This window comes from Pseudophryne corroboree, chromosome 6, assembly GCF_028390025.1.
Source record: "Pseudophryne corroboree isolate aPseCor3 chromosome 6, aPseCor3.hap2, whole genome shotgun sequence".
Lineage (NCBI taxonomy): Eukaryota > Metazoa > Chordata > Amphibia > Anura > Myobatrachidae > Pseudophryne > Pseudophryne corroboree.
In genome coordinates this window covers 73,005,055-73,027,196 of record NC_086449.1, presented here as the reverse complement: position 1 = coordinate 73,027,196, position 22,142 = coordinate 73,005,055, and the positions used below count along the sequence as shown (strand labels likewise).

General features: G+C 49.3%; 1 protein-coding gene across 5 annotated transcripts in view; it reads right to left on the bottom strand.

Annotated features, from left to right (window-relative positions):
• WDR83 (WD repeat domain 83) overlaps positions 1 to 22,142 on the bottom strand; it is a 133,935-nt gene that overhangs the window by 46,827 nt on the left and 64,966 nt on the right. For all 5 annotated transcript variants that reach the window (XM_063931171.1, XM_063931168.1, XM_063931172.1 and 2 more), the window contains exons 4-5: positions 19,997 to 20,102; positions 18,945 to 18,993 (exon numbers count right to left, since the gene is read on the bottom strand). In XM_063931171.1, the coding sequence (XP_063787241.1) occupies positions 18,945 to 18,993; positions 19,997 to 20,102 (155 nt within the window). The remainder of the gene's footprint in view (positions 1 to 18,944; positions 18,994 to 19,996; positions 20,103 to 22,142) is intronic.

Genomic DNA, 22,142 nt, shown 5'->3' with positions numbered 1-22,142 from the left:
ACAACAATAATAACCCGATTTTTGTAACAATAACTATATACAAGTATTGCAGACAATCCGCACTTGGGATGGGCGCCCAGCATCCACTACGGACTACGAGAAATAGAATTATCGGTAAGTAAATTCTTATTTTCTCTGACGTCCTAAGTGGATGCTGGGGACTCCGTCAGGACCATGGGGATTATACCAAAGCTCCCAAACGGGCGGGAGAGTGCGGATGACTCTGCAGCACCGAATGAGAGAACTCCAGGTCCTTCTCAGCCAGGGTATCAAATTTGTAGAATTTTGCAAACGTGTTTGCCCCTGACCAAGTAGCAGCTCGGCAAAGTTGTAAAGCCGAGACCCCTCGGGCAGCCGCCCAAGATGAGCCCACCTTCCTTGTGGAATGGGCATTTACAGATTTTGGCTGTGGCAGGCCTGCCACAGAATGTGCAAGCTGAATTGTACTACAAATCCAACGAGCAATCGTCTGCTTAGAAGCAGGAGCACCCAGCTTGTTGGGTGCATACAGGATAAACAGCGAGTCAGTTTTCCTGACTCCAGCCGTCCTGGAAACATATGTTTTCAGGGCCCTGACAACGTCTAGCAACTTGGAGTCCTCGAAGTCCCTAGTAGCCGCAGGCACCACAATAGGTTGGTTCAGGTGAAACGCTGACACCACCTTAGGGAGAAACTGGGGACGAGTCCGCAGTTCTGCCCTGTCCGAATGGAAAATCAGATATGGGCTTTTGTGAGACAAAGCCGCCAATTCTGACACTCGCCTGGCCGAGGCCAGGGCCAACAGCATGGTCACTTTCCATGTGAGATATTTCAAACCCACAGATTTGAGCGGTTCAAACCAATGTGATTTGAGGAATCCCAGAACTACGTTGAGATCCCACGGTGCCACTGGAGGCACAAAAGGGGGTTATATATGCAGTACTCCCTTGACGAATGTCTGGACTTCAGGAACTGAAGCCAATTCTTTCTGGAAGAAAATCGACAGGGCCGAAATTTGAACCTTAATGGACCCCAATTTGAGGCCCATAGACACTCCTGTTTGCAGGAAATGCAGGAATCGACCGAGTTGAAATTCCTCCGTGGGGGCCTTCCTGGCCTCACACCACACAACATATTTTCGCCAAATGCGGTGATAATGTTGTGCGGTCACCTCCTTCCTGGCTTTGACCAGGGTAGGTATGACTTCTTCCGGAATGCCTTTTTCCCTTAGAATCCGGCGTTCAACCGCCATGCCGTCAAACGCAGCCGCGGTAAGTCTTGGAACAGACAGGGTCCTTGCTGAAGCAAGTCCCTTCTTAGCGGCAGAGGCCATGGGTCCTCTGTGAGCATCTCTTGAAGTTCCGGGAACAAAGTCCTTCTTGGCCAATCCGGAGCCACAAGTATAGTTCTTACTCCTCTCCGTCTTATAATTCTCAGTACCTTGGGTATGAGAGGCAGAGGAGGGAACACATACACTGACTGGTACACCCACGGTGTTACCAGAGCGTCCACAGCTATTGCCTGAGGGTCCCTTGACCTGGCGCAATACCTGTCCAGTTTTTTGTTGAGGCGGGACGCCATCATGTCCACCTTTGGTCTTTCCCAACGGTTCACAATCATGTGGAAGACTTCCGGATGAAGTCCCCACTCTCCCGGGTGGAGATCGCGAAACTGCTGACAGTGCTATCACATGATTTTCCGCCCAGCGGAAAATCCTTGCAGCTTCTGCCATTGCCCTCCTGCTTCTTGTGCCGCCCTGTCTGTTTACGTGGGCGACTGCCGTGATGTTGTCCGACTGGATCAGCACCGGTTGACCTTGAAGCAGAGGTCTTGCTAGGCTTAGAGCATTGTAAATTGCCCTTAACTCCAGTATGTTTATGTGAAGTGAAGTCTCCAGACTTGACCACACTCCCTGGAAATTTTTTCCCTGTGTGACTGCTCCCCAGCCCCTCAGGCTGGCATCCGTGGTCACCAGGACCCAGTCCTGTATGCCGAATCTGCGGCCCTCTAGTAGATGAGCACTCTGCAGCCACCACAGAAGAGACACCCTTGTCCTTGGAGACAGGGTTATCCGCTGATGCATCTGAAGATGCGATCCGGACCATTTGTCCAGCAGATCCCACTGAAAAGTTCTTGCGTGAAATCTGCCGAATGGAATCGCTTCGTAGGAAGCCACCATTTTTCCCAGGACCCTTGTGCAATAATGCACTGACACTTTTCCTGGTTTTAGGAGGTTCCTGACTAGCTCGGATAACTCCCTGGCTTTCTCCTCCGGGAGAAACACCTTTTTCTGGACTGTGTCCAGAATCATCCCTAGGGACAGCAGACGTGTCGTCGGGATCAGCTGCGATTTTGGAATATTTAGAATCCACCCGTGCTGTTGTAGCAGTATCCAAGATAGTGCTACTCCGACCTCCAACTGTTCCCTGGACTTTGCCCTTATCAGGAGATCGTCCAAGTAAGGGATAATTAAGACGCCTTTTCTTCGAAGAAGAATCATCATTTCGGCCATTACCTTGGTAAAGACCCGGGGTGCCGTGGACAATCCAAATGGCAGCGTCTGAAACTGATAGTGACAGTTCTGTACCACGAACCTGAGGTACCCTTGGTGAGAAGGGCAAATTTGGACATGGAGGAAAGCATCCTTGATGTCCAGGGACACCATATAGTCCCCTTCTTCCAGGTTCGCTATCACTGCTCTGAGTGACTCCATCTTGAATTTGAACATTTGTATGTAAGTGTTCAAAGATTTCAGATTTAAAATAGGTCTCACCGAGCCGTCTGGCTTCGGTACCACAAATAGTGTGGAATAATACCCCTTTCCCTGTCGTAGGAGGGGTACTCTTATTATCACCTGCTGGGAATACAGCTTGTGAATTGCTTCCAATACTGCCTCCCTGTCGGAGGGAGACGTTGGTAAAGCAGACTTCAGGAAACCTGCGAGGGGGAGACGTCTCGAATTCCAATCTGTACCCCTGGGATACTACCTGTAGGATCCAGGGGTCCACTTGCGAGTGAGCCCACTGCGCGCTGAAACTCTTGAGACGACCCCCCACCGTACCTGAGTCCGCTTGTAAGGCCCCAGCGTCATGCTGAGGCCTTGGCAGAAGCGGTGGAGGGCTTCTGTTCCTGGGAAGGGGCTGCCTGCTGCAGTCTTTTTCCCTTTCCTCTACCCCGGGGCAGATATGACTGGCCTTTTGCCCGCTTGCCCTTATGGGGACGAAAGGACTGAGGCTGAAAAGACGGTGTCTTTTTCTGCTTGAGAAGAGGTGACTTGGGATAAAAAAGGTGGATTTTCCAGCTGTTGCCGTGGCCACCAGGTCCGATAGACCGACCCCAAATAACTCCTCCCCTTTATACGGCAATACTTCCATGTGCCGTTTGGAATCCGCATCACCTGACCACTGTCGTGTCCATAAACATCTTCTGGCAGAAATGGACATCGCACTTACTCTTGATGCCAGAGTGCAAATATCCCTCTGTGCATCCCGCATATATAGAAATGCATCCTTTAAATGCTCTATAGTCAATAAAATACTGTCCCTGTCAAGGGTATCAATATTTTCAGTCAGAGATTCCGACCAAACCCCCCCAGCGCTGCACATCCAGGCTGAGGCGATGCTGGTCGCAGTATAACATCAGTATGTGTGTATATACTTTTTAGAGTATTTTCCAGCCTCCTATCAGCTGGATCTTTGAGGGCGGCCGTATCAGGAGACGGTAACGCCACTTGTTTTGATAAGCGTGTGAGCGCCTTTTCTACCCTAGGGGGTGTTTCCCAGCGCGCCCTAACCTCTGGCGGGAAAGGGTATAATGCCAATAACTTCTTTTAAATTAGCACTTCCTATCGGGGGTAACCCACGCTTCATCACACACTTCAATCAATTTATCTGATTCAGGAAAAACTACAGGTAGTTTTTTTTTCACACCCCACATAATACCCATTTTTTTGGTACTTGTAGTATCAGAATATGTAACGCCTCCTTCATTGCCGTGATTATGTAACGTGTGGCCCTACTGGAAAATACGTTTGTTTCTTCACCGTCGACACTGGAGTCAGTGTCCGTGTCTGTGTCTATGTCGACCGACTGAGGTAATGGGCGTTTTAAAGCCCCTGACGGTGTTTGAGACGCCTGGACAGGTACTAATTGGTTTGCCGGCCGTCTCATATCGTCAACCGACCTTGTAGCGTGTTGACACTATCACGTAATTCCATAAATAAAGCCATCCATTCCGGTGTCGACTCCCTAGGGGGTGACATCCCATTACAGGCAATTGCTCCGCCTCCACTAACATCGTCCTCATACCTGTCGACACACACGTACCGACACACAGCACACACACAGGGAATGCTCTGATAGAGGACAGGACCCCACTAGCCCTTTGGGGAGACAGAGGGAGAGTTTGCCAGCACACACCAAGGCGCTATAATTATACAGGGACAACCTTATAGTAAGTGTTTTCCCTTATAGCAGCTTAATATATATTTATATCGCCAAAATATGCCCCCCCTCTCTGTTTTAACCCTGTTTCTGTAGTGCAGTGCAGGGGAGAGCCTGGGAGCCTTCCCACCAGCGGATCTGTGTGGGAAAAATGGCGCTGTGTGCTGAGGAGATAGGCCCCGCCCCTTTCACGGCGGGCTCTTCTCCCGTTTTTTTCTGTAATCCTGGCAGGGGTTAAATACATCCATATAGCCCAGGGGCTATATGTGATGTATTTTTAGCCAGTAAAGGTAATTACATTGCTGCCCAGGGCGCCCCCCCCAGCGCCCTGCACCCTCAGTGACCGCGGTGTGAAGTGTGCTGAGAGCAATGGCGCACAGCTGCAGTGCTGTGCGCTACCTTAAGAAGACTGGGAAGTCTTCAGCCGCCGATTTCTGGACCTCTTCTCTCTTCAGCATCTGTAAGGGGGCCGGCGGCGCGGCTCCGGTGACCCATCCAGGCTGTACCTGTGATCGTCCCTCTGGAGCTAGTGTCCAGTAGCCTAAGAAGCCAATCCATCCTGCACGCAGGTGAGTTCACTTCTTCTCCCCTTAGTCCCTCGATGCAGTGAGCCTGTTGCCAGCAGGACTCACTGAAAATAAAAAACCTAACAAACTTTTATTTTAAGCAGCTCTTTAGGAGAGCCACCTAGATTGCACCCTTCTCGGCCGGGCACAAAAAATAAGAATTTACTTACCGATAATTCTATTTCTCGGAGTCCGTAGTGGATGCTGGGGTTCCTGAAAGGACCATGGGGAATAGCGGCTCCGCAGGAGACAGGGCACAAAAGTAAAGCTTTTACAGGTCAGGTGGTGTGTACTGGCTCCTCCCCCTATGACCCTCCTCCAGACTCCAGTTAGGTACTGTGCCCGGACGAGCGTACACAATAAGGGAGGATTTTGAATCCCGGGTAAGACTCATACCAGCCACACCAATCACACCGTACAACTTGTGATCTAAACCCAGTTAACAGTATGATAACAGAGGAGCCTCTGAAAGATGGCTTCCTAAACAATAACCCGAATTAGTTAACAATAACTATGTACAAGTATTGCAGATAATCCGCACTTGGGATGGGCGCCCAGCATCCACTACGGACTCCGAGAAATAGAATTATCGGTAAGTAAATTCTTATTTTCTCTATCGTCCTAAGTGGATGCTGGGGTTCCTGAAAGGACCATGGGGATTATACCAAAGCTCCCAAACGGGCGGGAGAGTGCGGATGACTCTGCAGCACCGAATGAGAGAACTCCAGGTCCTCCTTTGCCAGGGTATCAAATTTGTAAAAATTTACAAACGTGTTCTCCCCTGACCACGTAGCTGCTCGGCAGAGTAGTAATGCCGAGACCCCTCGGGCAGCCGCCCAAGATGAGCCCACCTTCCTTGCGGAATGGGCCTTAACAGATTTAGGCTGTGGCAGGCCTGCCACAGAATGTACAAGTTGAATTTTGTTACAAATCCAACGAGCAATCGACTGCTTAGAAGCAGGTGCACCCAACTTGTTGGGTGCATACAGTATAAACAGCGAGTCAGATTTTCTGACTCCAGCCGTCCTTTAAATGTATATTTTTAAGGCTCTGACAACGTCCAACAACTTGGAGTCCTTCAAGTCGTCTGTAGCCGCAGGCACTACAATAGGCTGGTTCAGGTGAAACGCTGATACCACCTTAGGGAGAAAATGCGGACGCGTCCGCAGCTCTGCCCTATGTCGAATGGAAAATTAAATAAGGGCTTTTATAAAACAAAGCCGCCAGTTCAGACACTCTCCCGGCCGAAGCCAGGGCCAGTAACATAGTCACTTTCCATGTGAGATATTTCAAATCCACCTTCTTTAGTGGTTCAAACCAATTTGATTTGAGGAAATCTAAAACTACATTTAGATCCCACGGTGCCACCTTAGGCACCACAGGAGGCTGTATATGCAGTACTCCTTTGATAAAAATCTGGACCTCAGGGACTGAGGCCAATTCTTTTTGGAAGAATATTGATAGGGCCGAAATTTGAACCTTAATAGATCCCAATTTGAGACCCATAGACAATCCTGATTGCAGGAAATGTAGGAAAACGACCCAGTTGAAATTCCTCCATCGGAGCACTCCGCTGCTCGCACCACGCAACATTTTCGCCAAATACGGCGATAATGCTTCGCGGTGACTTCCTTCCTTGCCTTTATCAAGGTAGGAATGACTTCTTCTGGAATGCCTTTTCCTTTTAGGATCTGGCATTCAAACGCCATGCCGTCAAACGCAGCCGCGGTAAGTCTTGAAAAAGACAAGTACCCTGCTGAAGCAGGTCCCTTCTCAGAAGTAGAGGCCACGGATCGTCCGTGACCATCTCTTTTTTTTTTTTAATTCAATACTTTTTTATTGATTTTCTGTTTTCCATTAAACAAAATTACAAAGAAAAAACAACACAAACCCACAACAGATCCCCAACCCAGGGAATGCGCAGATTCCCATGTCCAGTAGGGACCAGTTAACACAGTTATCACAGTAAACAGGTGCAGGCTTACAATCCGAGACATAAATGAAAAGTTATAAGCAATATCACATGTTAACATGAAGCTTACAGAACAATTTATGCTGTACATGGTCGTCTATGGCAACATCATAAATATTGAGCTGAACACAGAGCTATAGCACTGGCACGGGAATGGCTAACCGCGGGCGCCAGGGGACATGTAGCCCTCAGTAGCGGGTGCTCAGACGCCCCGGGTCCCAGAGAGCGGGGACTCAAGCCATCTACCCCACAGGTCCTGATATTTTTTCTCCGCTTTCCTAGCTAAGTATACATATTTCTCATGAGAGGCCGTATCATTTACAAGTGAGACCCAGGACCGTAGTGTGGGCGCATCCTTGGCTAGCCAAAGCCTGGCAATACACACCTTAGCTAGGCCACACAGATTAATTACATATCGTTTGGCAGGGGGGTCCAGGGCATCCTCCTCCACAGCAGATAATACACATGTCGTCGGGGAGCATACAGACGAGGGAATACCCGTTAACATCAGGGCGTCAGCAACACCCGACCAGAATACGGCTACCTTAGGACATAGCCAGATAATGTGCCAAAAGTCTGCGTCCAGACTATCGCACTTAGGACATCTGGAGGAGTTGGTACCCCCTATGTGTCGCAAACGCACCGGCGTCATATATACTCTGTGTATTATAAACAGTTGGATTTGTTGATATCTAGTGGTGGTAGTGGATAATCGTGGAGAACATAACGCACCCTCCCAGATCTCATCAGATATGGCACCCAAGTCAGATTCCCACTTGTCCCTGAGAAGGGACAACGGGTCAGAGTAGTGAGACCGAAGCATGCTTGTATAAATATTGGACACCAAATGCCCGCCTCCCAGGGATTGTAGGAGAGACTTGACCGGGGAGTCAGCAATCATTGGAGGAGTATCGGGAAATTGTGCGTTAAGTGCATGTCGCAGCTGCAGGTATCGGTAGAAATGTGAAGAGGGTACACTGTAATCCTGTTGAAGCTGCAGGAAGGACCTCAGTATACCATCGTTATATAAGTGTCCCAGGGACGTCACTCCCCACCTCCCCCACACCGCCCCAGTCTGTAGTGAAGCCAATTCTGGGAAGCCAAGGGCATTGTCCAGAGGAGTATCAGGGTCAATACCCTGGCCTAGTAGGATGACATGTACCTGTTTCCATATGAGGACGGCTTGTCTTATTATAGGGATCTTGGACAAGTTAGGGTTCCCACAAAGAAGCATCTGTAATGGAGTGCCGGCAGGGTAGACCTGCAAAAGCATTTGTGAGTGTATAGTGAGAGCATCCGGGGCATTCACCCACTCCCATATATGTACCAACTGCGCAGCATAATAATAAAATCGAAATATAGGGAGAGCTAAGCCTCCCAGAACTTTCGGCCTGGAAAGGACGTCAAGTCTCAACCGTGCTCTCCTGCTGGCCCATATTAAAGAAGAGAGCAAACTGTCAATCTGTCTAAATGTCTTCAAGTTAATATATATAGGGGATTGCTGGAGAACATAAAGGAGTTTTGGCAAATATACCATTTTTACCAAATTGACCCTGCCAGTAACAGTCAGGGGCAAGGACCCCCAAACCCTGACCTTCGAGCGAAGATACCTCATCTGCGGCATGATATTAAGGGAAACATAGGTACAAGGGTCATTCGATACCCATATACCTAGGTATTTGAAAGACTCTACCCATTTAAGGGGGGTTTGGATCACTGAGGCTTCCGTGACCGGGCCTCTAAGTGGAGTAATGGTGGATTTATCCCAGTTAATTTTGAGCCCGGAGAATCGTCCATAGTCCGATATTAAGTCAAGGAGTTTAGGTAAGGAGGAAACGTAGTCGTCCACAAAGAGCAACAGGTCATCAGCGTATAACGCTATCCTGTCCTCTCTTGCGCCAACCCTAATACCCACAACATCCCGAGTTGCCCTAATCAAACATGCTAGTGGCTCAATAGCAATGGCAAACAGAGTCGGGGACAGAGGGCAGCCCTGCCTCGTTCCCCTGGATAGGGGGAAGGAGTCCGAAACAAACCCGTTCACCGAGACTCTGGCCATGGGCTGAAAGTATAATAATTTAACATAATTGATAAAGTTGGGGCCCACACCAAATCTATTCATAGCCTCCCAGAGGAAGGCCCACTCCACCGAATCAAAGGCCTTTGCGGCATCTAAGGAGACTATAACGGCAGAGCAGTCCTCCTCCCGAGAAACTTGGAAATGAGTGAACAGGCGCCTCAAATTCACAGCAGTGGACTTGCCCGGCATGAAGCCCGTTTGGTCAGGGTGAATAATTTGAGAGATAACCCGGCCAAGTCTGGAAGCTAGAACCTTGGCCAGGATTTTAATATCCGTGGGCAGCAGGGAAATAGGACGGTAGGATTCAACCCTCCTGGGGTCCTTATCTGGCTTGGGAATCACTATAATCAAAGCCTCCGCCATAGACGGGGGAAGCGCACTTTGGGCAAAAATTTCACTGAACAACTCAAGCAACCGAGGGGCAAAGAATTTTGTATGTTTCTTGTACAGTTCTGATGGGATGCCATCAAGGCCAGGGGCCTTACCATCGGGGGAGGCAGAGATCGCAAGCTCAATCTCCTCCACCGACAAAGGAGCGTCTAGAAGGGCCCTGGCCTCACTGGAGATATGGGGCAAGTGGACTCCATCCAAGTAGTCACACAGTTCTACTGGGGAACAGGTCAATTTAGAACTATATAGTGCCTGATAGTATGAGACAAATTCCGCCACGATCTGTGGGGTGCGGTCCAGCACCGACCCAGCTGAATCCAAAATCTCCACTACAGTATGAGAGGAACGGTCACCCCTTGCAAGATTGGCCAAATAAGAACCTGGTCTATCCCCAGTAGCATATTGGACATGCGAGGAGAAGAGAAGTCTATGCTGGGTTTTCCCCCACAGGTAATCCTTCCATTCACCCTGCGCATGGAGCCACACCAACTTAGAGGCGTCCAAGCCATCCCGCACATACGTCACCTCTGAAGCAACCACCCGGGCCTCCAAATCAGACTCATGTTTTTTGAAGGAGGATTTAAGACTCCCCACCCGTTTAATCAATGTTCCTCTCAAGAAAGCCTTGAAAGTGTCCCATAACAGAGTCACGTCCGAGGTGTCATCATGCATAACAAAGAATTCTAACCAGCTAGCCTCCAATTCGGATCCCTCACCCACATGCGTCAGCCAAAAGGGATTAAATTTCCACACTGCTTGGCCTCGCTGACAGTTTAAGTCAATATGTAACGATATAGGGGAGTGATCCGAGATACCCCTAGTCTCATATTTGACACTTTGAACTTTGGGCAAAAGCTCCCGGGACAGAAGAGCCAGATCTATCCTAGAGAAGGAAGAGTGAGAGCATGAAAAGCATGAGTATTGCCTCAAATCAGGATTCCTCAATCTCCAGGGGTCAATCAGACCCAACTCCGAAACAGTATCTGCAAATGGGGAATGCTTGGGCCGTGGATTGGAGGACGCCCCGGACAACCTATCCAACTCGTGATTTAAAACGTTGTTGAAGTCCCCCATACAGATAACAGTTATCCCAGGGGAAGCGGCCATAAAGGCAGACGCCTTTTTAAGAACGTCGTGCGAGTATGGAGGGGGCACATACACAGCCAGCAATAACAAGGGGACGGAGTTAATTCTGCACTTAAGAAATACATATCTACCCCATTGATCCGTTTGCACAGAATCAAGCGCAAAGGGGACAGACTTCCTAATTAGGATCGACACTCCCCGGGACGCTGCAGTATACATAGAATGGTAAGCCCAGCCCACCCATGGTTTTTTAAGGGACATAATCTTGGTACCCAGTAAGTGGGTTTCCATCAGGCAAATAATATCCGAAGCATAAAGCTTAATCTGTCGAAGGATCAAGGAGCGTTTAATTTTGTCATTGATCCCCCGCACGTTCCACGACAGTAACTTAACCAAAGCCATAGCAGAGCATAGTTGTAATATTGCAGAGCGCCCGCGGCCAGCCAACGCCAGTGAACATCAAAGAAGATATGCCCGCAATTAGTTGCAACATAGACCTAGCAGAAATAAGCACATTGCACAGCAAAAGATAAAAACACATCAATACTAACAGTCTAAAGTAACCCCCACCCCCACCCCGTATACCACCTACAACTAGCAGCATACCTGGTTCCCAAACAAGAAAACACCCTAAATACTAACAATAACAGCTAAGGCAGAGAGCACCGTAACATACTCCGCCAATACCGACCAAGATCAAATTTCTATATCTACTAAAGGGGCCAAGAATATAATGACCTTAAGACAGGAGAATCCCCCAGCTAAACTCAAAACAAAACCAATCCCCCCCCTGGGCCGTTACACCCACCCCAACTGAATAACCGTCTACCCCTTAAAGACTTTATGGCAGAGCAATCACCGAGAGCCTAAGGCCCAAGATCAGCGTAGAGGCAACGTCTAACAGTCGCCCGTCTCCACAGAGCCATCCACTCCCAGTGAAGGCCCATAAGGGCTGCAGAAAGCCCTAACATGAGCAACATAGCAGCACATGACAAACAGTAGCGTATGGACTAGCTGAGAAAACACATACAGGACTGCAACCAGCGGCCACCGCTCCCCAAGCCGGAAAGCGTCTAACCAGCCAAACTGACATCTCGCAGGGAGTCACAAATAACATATCTACAAACAACTATACATCCTTCCCAAGCCAATATAATCATAACATAGCAGGCATAAAAGAAACAGTATACTTGCAAATAGAGAGAACAAATGCATAAGTTCAATCAGCGGCTAATGCCCGCCGTGCCGGAAAGCGTCCATCCAGCCACACTGATGCTTCACGAGGGGTCATGAAGAATTTTGTTTCACCATCCGAGACCACCCGCAATTTAGACGGAAAGAGCATGGCATAGGGGATATTCAGTTCACGCAGCCTGCGCTTCACAGGGACAAACTGAGCTCTGTCCTTTTGGACGTCGACAGCAAAATCTGGAAAAACTGAAACCGGGGAACCGTTCCACTTAAGGGGACCCCTAGTACGGGCCAGTCTCAGAATCACATCTCTATCCCGATAGTGAAGGAGTTTGGCAATAAACGTACGAGGAGGCGCCCCTGGAGGTAACGGGCGCATCGGGACCCTATGGGCTCGTTCCACTGCAAAGTGTGAGGTGAACTCCTCCGGTCCAAACGCATCCAGCAGCCACCGTTCAAGAAATTTTTCTGGGGAGGCACCCTCCTCTTTTTCCGGGAGTCCGACGAAACGGACATTGTTTCGCCGCAATCTCCCCTCCATATCGGTCATCTTTTTATGTACCTCCAACATCTGAGACTCCAGAGCAGAGGTGCGTCTACCGAGAGGCGTAATTGTGTCTTCCAGCGTGGAGGTGCGCGTCTCAACTTCACCGACCCTCTCTCGCACCCGCTGAAGGTCTTGGTGTATAATGGATAAGTCCGCCTGGACCTGACCGATCCTGTCGGCCAAGCGGGCTTCACTGGCCGTAACCGCATCCAGCACCTTTTGCAAAGCAGCATCGGTGGCCTCCACAGATGAGGAGCTAGCTGACGGAGAAGGCGGTGCCGAGGTAGACCGCACCTCCCCCCCCTGTTGGGACCGTGTCGGCGGATTTCTGGCATACTTCTCCAACTTTGCCGCAGCCGCGGCAGACTGATGCGGTTTGACCATTATAGCCGAGCGGACGGCAGGGAGCAAGAAGTATAGAAAATAATATATCAAGAGCTGTCCAGGGGCGGCCAATGAAGAATTCAATGTAGTATATCAGGATTGTCCAGTCGCTGCCTGCGGGTAAGTGTAGTATATCAAAACTGACCAGTGAACATGTATGATATCGGAAGAATCAGCCTCTGTCAGCACAGAATGAACAAATGCAACAGGATATAGAAATATTTTTACTCCCCCCTCAGCATATGGGGCACATGCAGCATAGAACTGGATTAAATTAATTATGTCCTGTGGAGCTGAAACTGAGCAACACTGAGGCCCTCCAAGGGTTAATATCCCACTGTGCCCCGTCCCTGTTTGGAGCAGAGCTCAGCAGGGCAGCAGTTATATCATGGGGAGGGCACAGGCACTTATAACACTCAGCCGTGCCGTGCACCTCCTCCCCAGCAGTAGGACACAGGATGTGCAGGAGACGGAGGGTACAGGCTGGGGCCGCCGGAGAGAACAAGGAGAACGGCAGCGGGTCACGTGACGGCGGCGCGGCCGTGGACCGCCCGCAGACGCTCCCAGGCAGAGACAGGAGCAAGGGAGGAGAGGCGCTCGCCACAGTCTCCACAACGGCGGCAGAGGGAAAGCCGCGGACCCGGGTGTGAGCAGCGCTCAAGACTGGAGCCGGATGCAGACACTCAGCGCAGGCACCAGGATGGCGGCGTCCCACGTGTTCCAGCAGGCCCGGGCCCCGGCACACCAGAATCACCCTGCTGGAGCGGATAGCGGGCAGACGGGTCCCAAAATGGCACAGGGGCACCTCCACACTGTACTGCAGGTATTGGGGTGCACTGCAGGCCCAGGGGGGGACACAGGATGGTAGATCAGGATTAGGTAGCTGGAGAGACACACAGCCTGTGTGCTACTCCATGTCCGCCGAAGCCACGCCCCCCCGTGACCATCTCTTGAAGTTCCGGGTACCAAGTCCTTCTTGGCCAATCCGGAGCCACTAGTCTTACTCCACTTTGCCGTATAATCCTCAATACCTTTGGTATGAGAGGCAGAGGAGGAAACACATATACCGACTGGTACACCCAAGGTGTTACCAGCGCGTCCACAGCTATTGCCTGCGGATCTCTTGACCTGGCGCAATACCTGTCCAGTGTTTTGTTGAGGCGAGACGCCATCATGTCCACCATTGGTTTTACCCAACGGTTTAATAGCATGTGGAAAACTTCTGGATGAAGTCTCCACTCTCCCGGGTGAAGGTCGTGTCTGCTGAGGAAGTCTGCTTCCCAGTTGTCCACGCCCGGGATGAATACTGCTGACAGTGCTATCACGTGATTCTCCGCCCAGCGAAGGATCCTGGCAGCTTCTGCCATTGCCCTCCTGCTTCTTGTGCCGCCCTGTCTGTTTACATGGGCGACTGCCGTGATGTTGTCCGACTGGATCAACACCGGTCTTCCTTGAAGCAGAGGTTCCGCCTGGCTTAGAGCATTGTAGATTGCTCTTAGTTCCAGAATGCTTATGTGAAGAGACTTTTTCAGGCTCGACCACACTCCCTGGAAATTTCTTCCCTGTGTGACTGCTCCCCAGCCTCTCTGGCTGGCACCCGTGGTCACCAGGATCCAATCCTGCATGCCGAATCTGCGGCCCTCCAATAGATGAGCCTCCTGCAACCACCACAGAAGGGATACCCTTGTCCTCGGCGACAGGGTTATCCGCAGGTGCATCTGAAGATGCGACCCTGACCATTTGTCCAACAGATCCCTTTGCATGGAATCTGCCGAAAGGGATTGCTTCGTAAGAAGCTACCATTTTTTCCCAGGACTCTTGTGCATTGATGTACAGACACCTTTCCTGGTTTTAGGAGGTTCCTGACCAGGTCAGATAACTCCTTGGCTTTTTCTTCGGGAAGAAAAACCTTTTCTGAACTGTGTCCAGAATCATCCCCAGGAACAGCAGACGAGTTGTCGGCATTAATTGGGATTTTGGAATATTCAGAATCCATCCGTGCTGCTTTAGCACCTCTCGAGATAGTGCTAAACCCATCTCTAGCTGTTCTCTGGACCTTGCCCTTATTAGGAGATCGTCCAAGTATGGGATAATTAATACGCCTTTTCTTCGAAGAAGAAATATTATCTCGGCCATTACCTTTGTAAAGACCCGAGGTGCCGTGGACAAACCAAACGGCAGCGTCTGAAACTGATAGTGACAGTTTTGTACAACGAACCTGAGGTACCCCTGGTGTGAGGGGTAATTGGAACGTGGAGATACGCATCCTTGATGTCCAAGGATACCATAAAGTCCCCTTCTTCCAGGTTCGCTATCACTGCTCTGAGTGACTCCATCTTGAACTTGAACTTCTTTATGTACAGGTTCAAGGACTTCAGATTTAGAATAGGCCTTACCGAGCCATCCGGCTTCGGTACCACAAAAAGAGTGGAATAATACCCCTTCCCTTGTTGTAGAAGAGGTACCTTGACTATCACCTGCTGAGAATACAGCTTGTGAATGGCTTCCAAAACCGTCTCCCTTTCTGAGGGGGACGTTGGTAAAGCAGACTTCAGGAAACGGCGAGGTGGCTCTGTCTCTAATTTCAACCTGTACCCCTGAGATATTATCTGCAGGATCCAGGGATTTACCTGCGAGTGAGCCCACTGCGCGCTGTAATTCTTGAGACGACCGCCTACCGCCCCCGAGTCCGCTTGCGAAGCCCCAGCGTCATGCTGAGGCTTTTGTAGAAGCCGGGGAGGGCTTCTGTTCCTGGGAAGGAGCTGCCTGTTGCTGTCTCTTCCCTCGTCCTCTGCCTCGTGGCAGATATGAATAGCCCTTTGCTCTCTTATTTTTAAAGGAACGAAAAGGCTGCGGTTGAAAGGTCGGTGCCTTTTTCTGTTGGGGAGTGACTTGAGGTAGAAAGGTGGATTTCCCGGCCGTAGCCGTGGCCACCAAATCCGATAGACCGACCCCAAATAACTCCTCTACGCATCGCCTGTCCACTGTCGTGTCCATAAAGCTCTTCTGGCCGAAATGGACATAGCACTTACCCGTGATGCCAGTGTGCAGATATCTCTCTGTGCATCACGCATATAAAGAAATGCATCCTTTATTTGTTCTAACGACAGTAAAATATTGTCCCTGTCCAGGGTATCAATATTTTCGATCAGGGACTCTGACCAAACTACCCCAGCACTGCACATCCAGGCAGTCGCAATAGCTGGTCGTAGTATAACACCTGCATGTGTGTATATACCTTTTTGGATATTTTCCATCCTCCTATCTGATGGATCTTTAAGTGCGGCCGTCTCAGGAGAGGGTAACGCCACTTGTTTTGATAAGCGTGTTAGCGCTTTGTCCACCCTAGGAGGTGTTTCCCAGCGCTCCCTAACCTCTGGCGGGAAAGGGTATAAAGCCAATAACTTCTTTGAAATTAGCAGTTTTTTATCGGGGCACCCCACGCTTCATCACACACGTCATTTAATTCTTCTGATTCGGTAAAAACTACTGGTAGTTTTTTCACACCCCACATAATACCCTGTTTAGTGGTACCTGTAGTATCAGCTAAATGTAACATCTCCTTTATTGCCAAAATCATATAACGTGTGGCCCTTTTGGAAAATACGGTTGATTCGTCACCTTCACTACCGGAATCAGTGCCTGTGTCTGGGTCTGTGTCGACCGACTGAGGCAAGGGGCGTTTTACAGCCCCTGACGGTGTTTGAGGCGCCTGGACAGGCACTAAGTGAGTGTCCGGCCGCCTCATGTCGGCAAACGACTGCTTAAGCGAGTTGACGCTATCCCGTAATTCCACAAATAAAGGCATCCATTCTGGTGTCGACCCCCTAGAAGGTGACATCCTCATATTTGGCAATTGCTCCGCCTCCACACCAATAACGTCCTCATACATGTCGACACACACGTACCGACACACAGCAGACACACAGGGAATGCTCTATACGAAGACAGGACCCACTAGCCCTTTGGGGAGACAGAGGGAGAGTCTGCCAGCACACACCAAAAAGCGCTATATATGACAGGGATAGCCTTATGATTAAGTGCTCCCTTATAGCTGCTTTTATATTAATATATTGCCATTTATTTTGCCCCCCCTCTCTGTTATACCCTGTTTCTGTAGTGCAGTGCAGGGGAGAGACCTGGGAGCCTTCCTGACCAGCGGAGCTGTGACAGAAAATGGCGCCGTGTGCTGAGGAGATAGGCCCCGCCCCTTTTCCGGCGGGCTCGTCTCCCGCTATTTAGTACATTTAGGCAGGGGTAAATATCTCCATATAGCCTCTGGGGCTATATGTGAGGTATTTTTAGCCTTTTTAAAGGTTTACATTTGCCTCCCAGGGCGCCCCCCCCCAGCGCCCTGCACCCTCAGTGACTGCCGTGTGAAGTGTGCTGAGAGGAAAATGGCGCACAGCTGCAGTGCTGTGCGCTACCTTAAGAAGACTGCAGGAGTCTTCAGCCGCCGATTCTGGACCTCTTCTTGCTTCAGCATCTGTGAGGGGGCCGGCGGCGTGGCTCCGGTGACCATCCAGGCTGTACCTGTGATCGTCCCTCTGGAGCTTCATGTCCAGTAGCCAAGAAGCCAATCCATCCTGCACGCAGGTGAGTTCACTTCTTCTCCCCTCTGTCCCTCGTTGCAGTGATCCTGTTGCCAGCAGGAATCACTGTAAAATAAAAAACCTAAGCTAAACTCTCTAAGCAGCTCTTTATGAGAGCCACCTAGAATTGCACCCTTCTCGGCCGGGCACAAAAATCTAACTGGAGTCTGGAGGAGGGTCATAGGGGGAGGAGCCAGTACACACCACCTGACCTGTAAAAGCTTTACTTTTGTGCCCTGTCTCCTGCGGAGCCGCTATTCCCCATGGTCCTTTCAGGAACCCCAGCATCCACTTAGGACGATAGAGAAACCTAACTGAGGCTTGGAGGAGGGTCATAGGGGGAGGAGCCAGTGCACACCACCTAGTCCTAAAGCTTTTATTTTTGTGCCCTGTCTCCTGCGGAGCCGCTAATCCCCATGGTCCTGACGGAGTCCCCAGCATCCACTTAGGACGTCAGAGAAACTAACTTTTTTATTCCTTTTTCCCCGCATTCAATTTCTACCCATAATGTCTCGACAGTGTCTACAGTCCCCTCCTGAATATCTTCCCATATATTAGGTTTTAAAAACGGCTTTACGTAGAGACACACCCCTCCACCCTTTTTATTTAGTCTGTCTCTCCTAAACAGTGTATAGCCCTCTAGATTGACTGTCCAATCATGAGATTCATCCCACCAAGTTTCAGTAATGCCTATAATATCATACTGTTTGCTTGCTGCAAGTATTTCTAGTTCACCCTTTTTATCAGTAATGCTTCTGGCGTTTACATACATACAACTAAGATAAGTATTTTCCCTTGCGTTAGGGACATCTTTCACCTTATGTAGCAAGGATGACCTGTAATCGTCATTGGTTAGTGCTTTGGTAAAATCTCTTTTAGTACCCATGTTAGTAACCTTACCGCCTGCTCTTACCCTCCCCCCCAACTTCTCCCCCATTTCGTTTACTACCGCCATCCCCACTATTCTCACTGCATGACCCGTAGTTTCTAGCTAAACCCTCCCCCCAGGCTCCTAGTATAAATCTCCTCCAACCTTCTAACCATCCTTCCCCCCAGCACCGCTGCCCCCTCCTCAGTCAGGTGCAATCCGTCACGACAAAAGAGATGGCGCCTGACTGAGAAGTCTGCCCAGTGTTCCAGGAACATAAACCCCTCTTTCCTGCACCAATCCCTAAGCCACACATTTACCTCCCTAATCTCCCTCTGCCTCCCTGGACTAGCACGTGGCACGGGTAATATTTTGGAGAATATTACCTTAGATGTCCTTGCCTTAAGTTTCTTTCCTAAGTCCCTATAGTCTTTCTTAAGGACATCCCACCTTCCGCTAACTTTGTCATTGGTGCCAATGTGCACCAAGACCGCTGGGTCTTTCCCTGCCCCTCCCAACAAGAATTGTGAATGTGCAGGATGGGGAAAGTAATCCAGGTGATGTTGGATTACTTTCACCATCCTGCACATTCACAATTCTTCCCAGTGTCCCATCACTGTGCCACCTGAATCAGGGTACAGTCTATGCCAGTAAATAGTGAAAGTGTATTTTGAACAGAAGAACATTTTTCAGATCTATGGAGAGAGTTGGAACCAATAATCTAAAAAAGAGGACTTGACATACGTACAGGGACACCGGTTGTACGAGATGGTGCCGACATAGTCTGCAGGGACGTACAGTACATGCAGGCGACAATGACACACAAGTACAGGACACAGAACGTTACCTGATATGACGACTGTGGACTCCTCATTAAATTGCACGCAGTTCACTTTCTGCATAAAAAGAGGCGCATTTTATGAGGGGTAAAATACTTGTTTCATATTTCACCTGTTGCATACGCACGCAGAAAGCGGCCATCTTGAGGTCCGACATATTAACGAGAATATAATCTGTCGGCTCACTTGGATCCAGTGACACCCTGAAGTCATGACATGGGTGCAGCCATTTTGTAGCGCTAACCAATATTTATGTAATGCAGTAAGCAGCCCCAATGACATTACCAAATATGAAACACAGGGTTCCGGTATGAATGGTCGACCATGTTATGGTCGACAGTCATTAGGTCGACCACTATTGGTCGACATTGACATGGTCGACATGGACACATGGTCGACACATGAAAATGGTCGACACATGAAAAGGTCGACATGAGTTTTTTTACTTTTTTTGGTGTCGTTTTTTGCGTAATGTGACTGGGAACCCCAATTAGTGCACCGTTTCGCTCGCCATGCTTCGGGCATGGTGCCTTCGCTCCCGCTTCGCTCGGCACAGATTACCGTTCCAATCGTAGTCCACGTGGATCGTAAAGTATGGAAAAGTTCCCCAAAAGAAAAAAAAGTTAAAAAATTCATGTCGACCTTTTCATGTGTCGACCATGTGTCCATGTCGACCATGTGCCCATGTCGACCATGTGTCCATGTCGACCAACAGTGGTCGACCTAATGACTGTCGACCATAACATGGTCAACCATCTGAACGGATACCGAAACACAGGGGGTCACTGAAGAGACACATGATCTGAGGCGCTGCAATGTGCTCTTATTCTATCAGCCTACTTTATGATTAGGTTCTTCTTATGTTGTATTATTGAGTAAATACTTTTATTATAATTGTTGTGCTGGGGGGGTTTATTCATGGATGCGATTGGCTCGTTGTGAGTCTATAGAGAGCACTCTCAGCGAAACCACTGCATTCACTGGCTGCTCTGATGACTATAGGCTGCTGTCTCTGTGTGTAGCCAGATATCAGGGTGATACAAGGTTGTACATTGCTCACCCCTGCGTGTCCACGGAACTTCCTCACCATCAGACCCTGCGCCACATCCCAGAGGATTACGGTTTTGTCGGAACTGCAGGAACACAGCTGGCTGTTGTCCAATGACCTGTGGGAAAGAGGCATTACTGTTACGACCAAAAGACTAATGGCAATTAATGGGTAACGCCATACTTATTTATTATCTGTAAATGAACAAATATGTATCTAAGAAATAAATATACGTGTGTGTAGTCTATTGTTTTAGCGTGACCTCAGAAATACCTTTTGTAGGAGCGCTATGAATCTGCTGTGCACATTTTGTGCACATACAATCCTGGTGAAAGCCTACATCGACAATCTCTCAGCTATACATACAATAACTGTGAACTACAACTCCCATCAGACATAGGCCTAGTGGGAGCGGCTAGTGTTTGGCTCCTGCCTGCAGAGAGCAAACACCTGCGGAGAAGGTAACACAGGATGACAGGCTGAGGTATCAACACCCAGAGCATACCTGGCATCCTGTGGTTTTCCAGATGTTGTGAAACTACAGGTCCCAGCATGCTCTGCCTTTTAGAAATCGATAATAGCAAAACTGTGGCAGGACATGCTGGGACTTGAAGTTTCGCAACAGCTGGAGAGCCACAGGTTGACCATGCCTGACCCAGAGCAAGCAAACTAGATAATATTTCCCCTCCGGAGGCCGGGAAGTGCTGTGTCTGGTACTTTAAAGCTCACATGTACTGTGTTACATAGACTTATTGGACCTAATTAGTTTAATGGAAACCACATGATGCTTAACATGTGACCAGTCATACAAACTAACATCTTGGCTCCTTTCTTCTGTCTGTGTATGTTCACGAGTCTTTACGTTTGCCAGTTTTCTTATTAAACAGCAATTTAAATAATCATCGCGCCCTAGTTCTGAGAAATCTCAACTCAGCACAACAGAAAGATTAATACTCGGAATAGATTCTGCTGGGCTAAAGCCTTTAATCCCCCCTGTACAGGTCAGCGTTTCCACAACACGGTGACACACAAGTGTGGGCTAAGTGTCACGCAGACGTCCGCCCAATATAACCGCTGCTAGAAATTAGTGCGCCGTTCAATACAATTAGTAGCAGTGGTAATTTCAGCTTCAGAAATACATTTTAATTTGATTGTTCCCCAGGATAAAATATCCGCTGCTATGCTTTACCTTTCCCCCCCATAAACTGTCATAATGTTACACGGAAAAAAATAAGAATTTACTTACCGATAATTCTATTTCTCGTAGTCCGTAGTGGATGCTGGGAACTCCGTAAGGACCATGGGGAATAGCGGCTCCGCAGGAGACTGGGCACAAAAGTAAAGCTTTAGGACTACCTGGTGTGCACTGGCTCCTCCCCCTATGACCCTCCTCCAAGCCTCAGTTAGGATACTGTGCCCGGACGAGCGTACACAATAAGGAAGGATTCATGAATCCCGGGTAAGACTCATACCAGCCACACCAATCACACCGTACAACCTGTGATCTGAACCCAGTTAACAGCATGATAACAGAGGAGCCTCTGGAAAGATGGCTCACAACAACAATAACCCGATTTAGTTAACAATAACTATGTACAAGTATTGCAGACAATCCGCACTTGGGATGGGCGCCCAGCATCCACTACGGACTACGAGAAATAGAATTATCGGTAAGTAAATTCTTATTTTCTTTGACGTCCTAGTGGATGCTGGGAACTCCGTAAGGACCATGGGGATTATACCAAAGCTCCCAAACGGGCGGGAGAGTGCGGATGACTCTGCAGCACCGAATGAGAGAACTCCAGGTCCTCCTCAGCCAGGGTATCAAATTTGTAGAATTTAGCAAACGTATTTGCCCCTGACCAAGTAGCTGCTCGGCAAAGTTGTAGAGCCGAGACCCCTCGGGCAGCCGCCCAAGAAGAGCCCACCTTCCGTGTGGAATGGCCTTTTACAGATTTTGGCTGTGACAGGCCTGCCACAGAATGTGCAAGCTGAATTGTACTACAAATCCAACGAGCAATAGTCTGCTTAGAAGCAGGAGCACCCAGCTTGTTGGGTGCATACAGGATAAACAGCGAGTCAGATTTTCTGACTCCAGCCGTCCTGGAAACATATATTTTCAGGGCCCTGACTACGTCCAGCAACTTGGAGTCCTCCA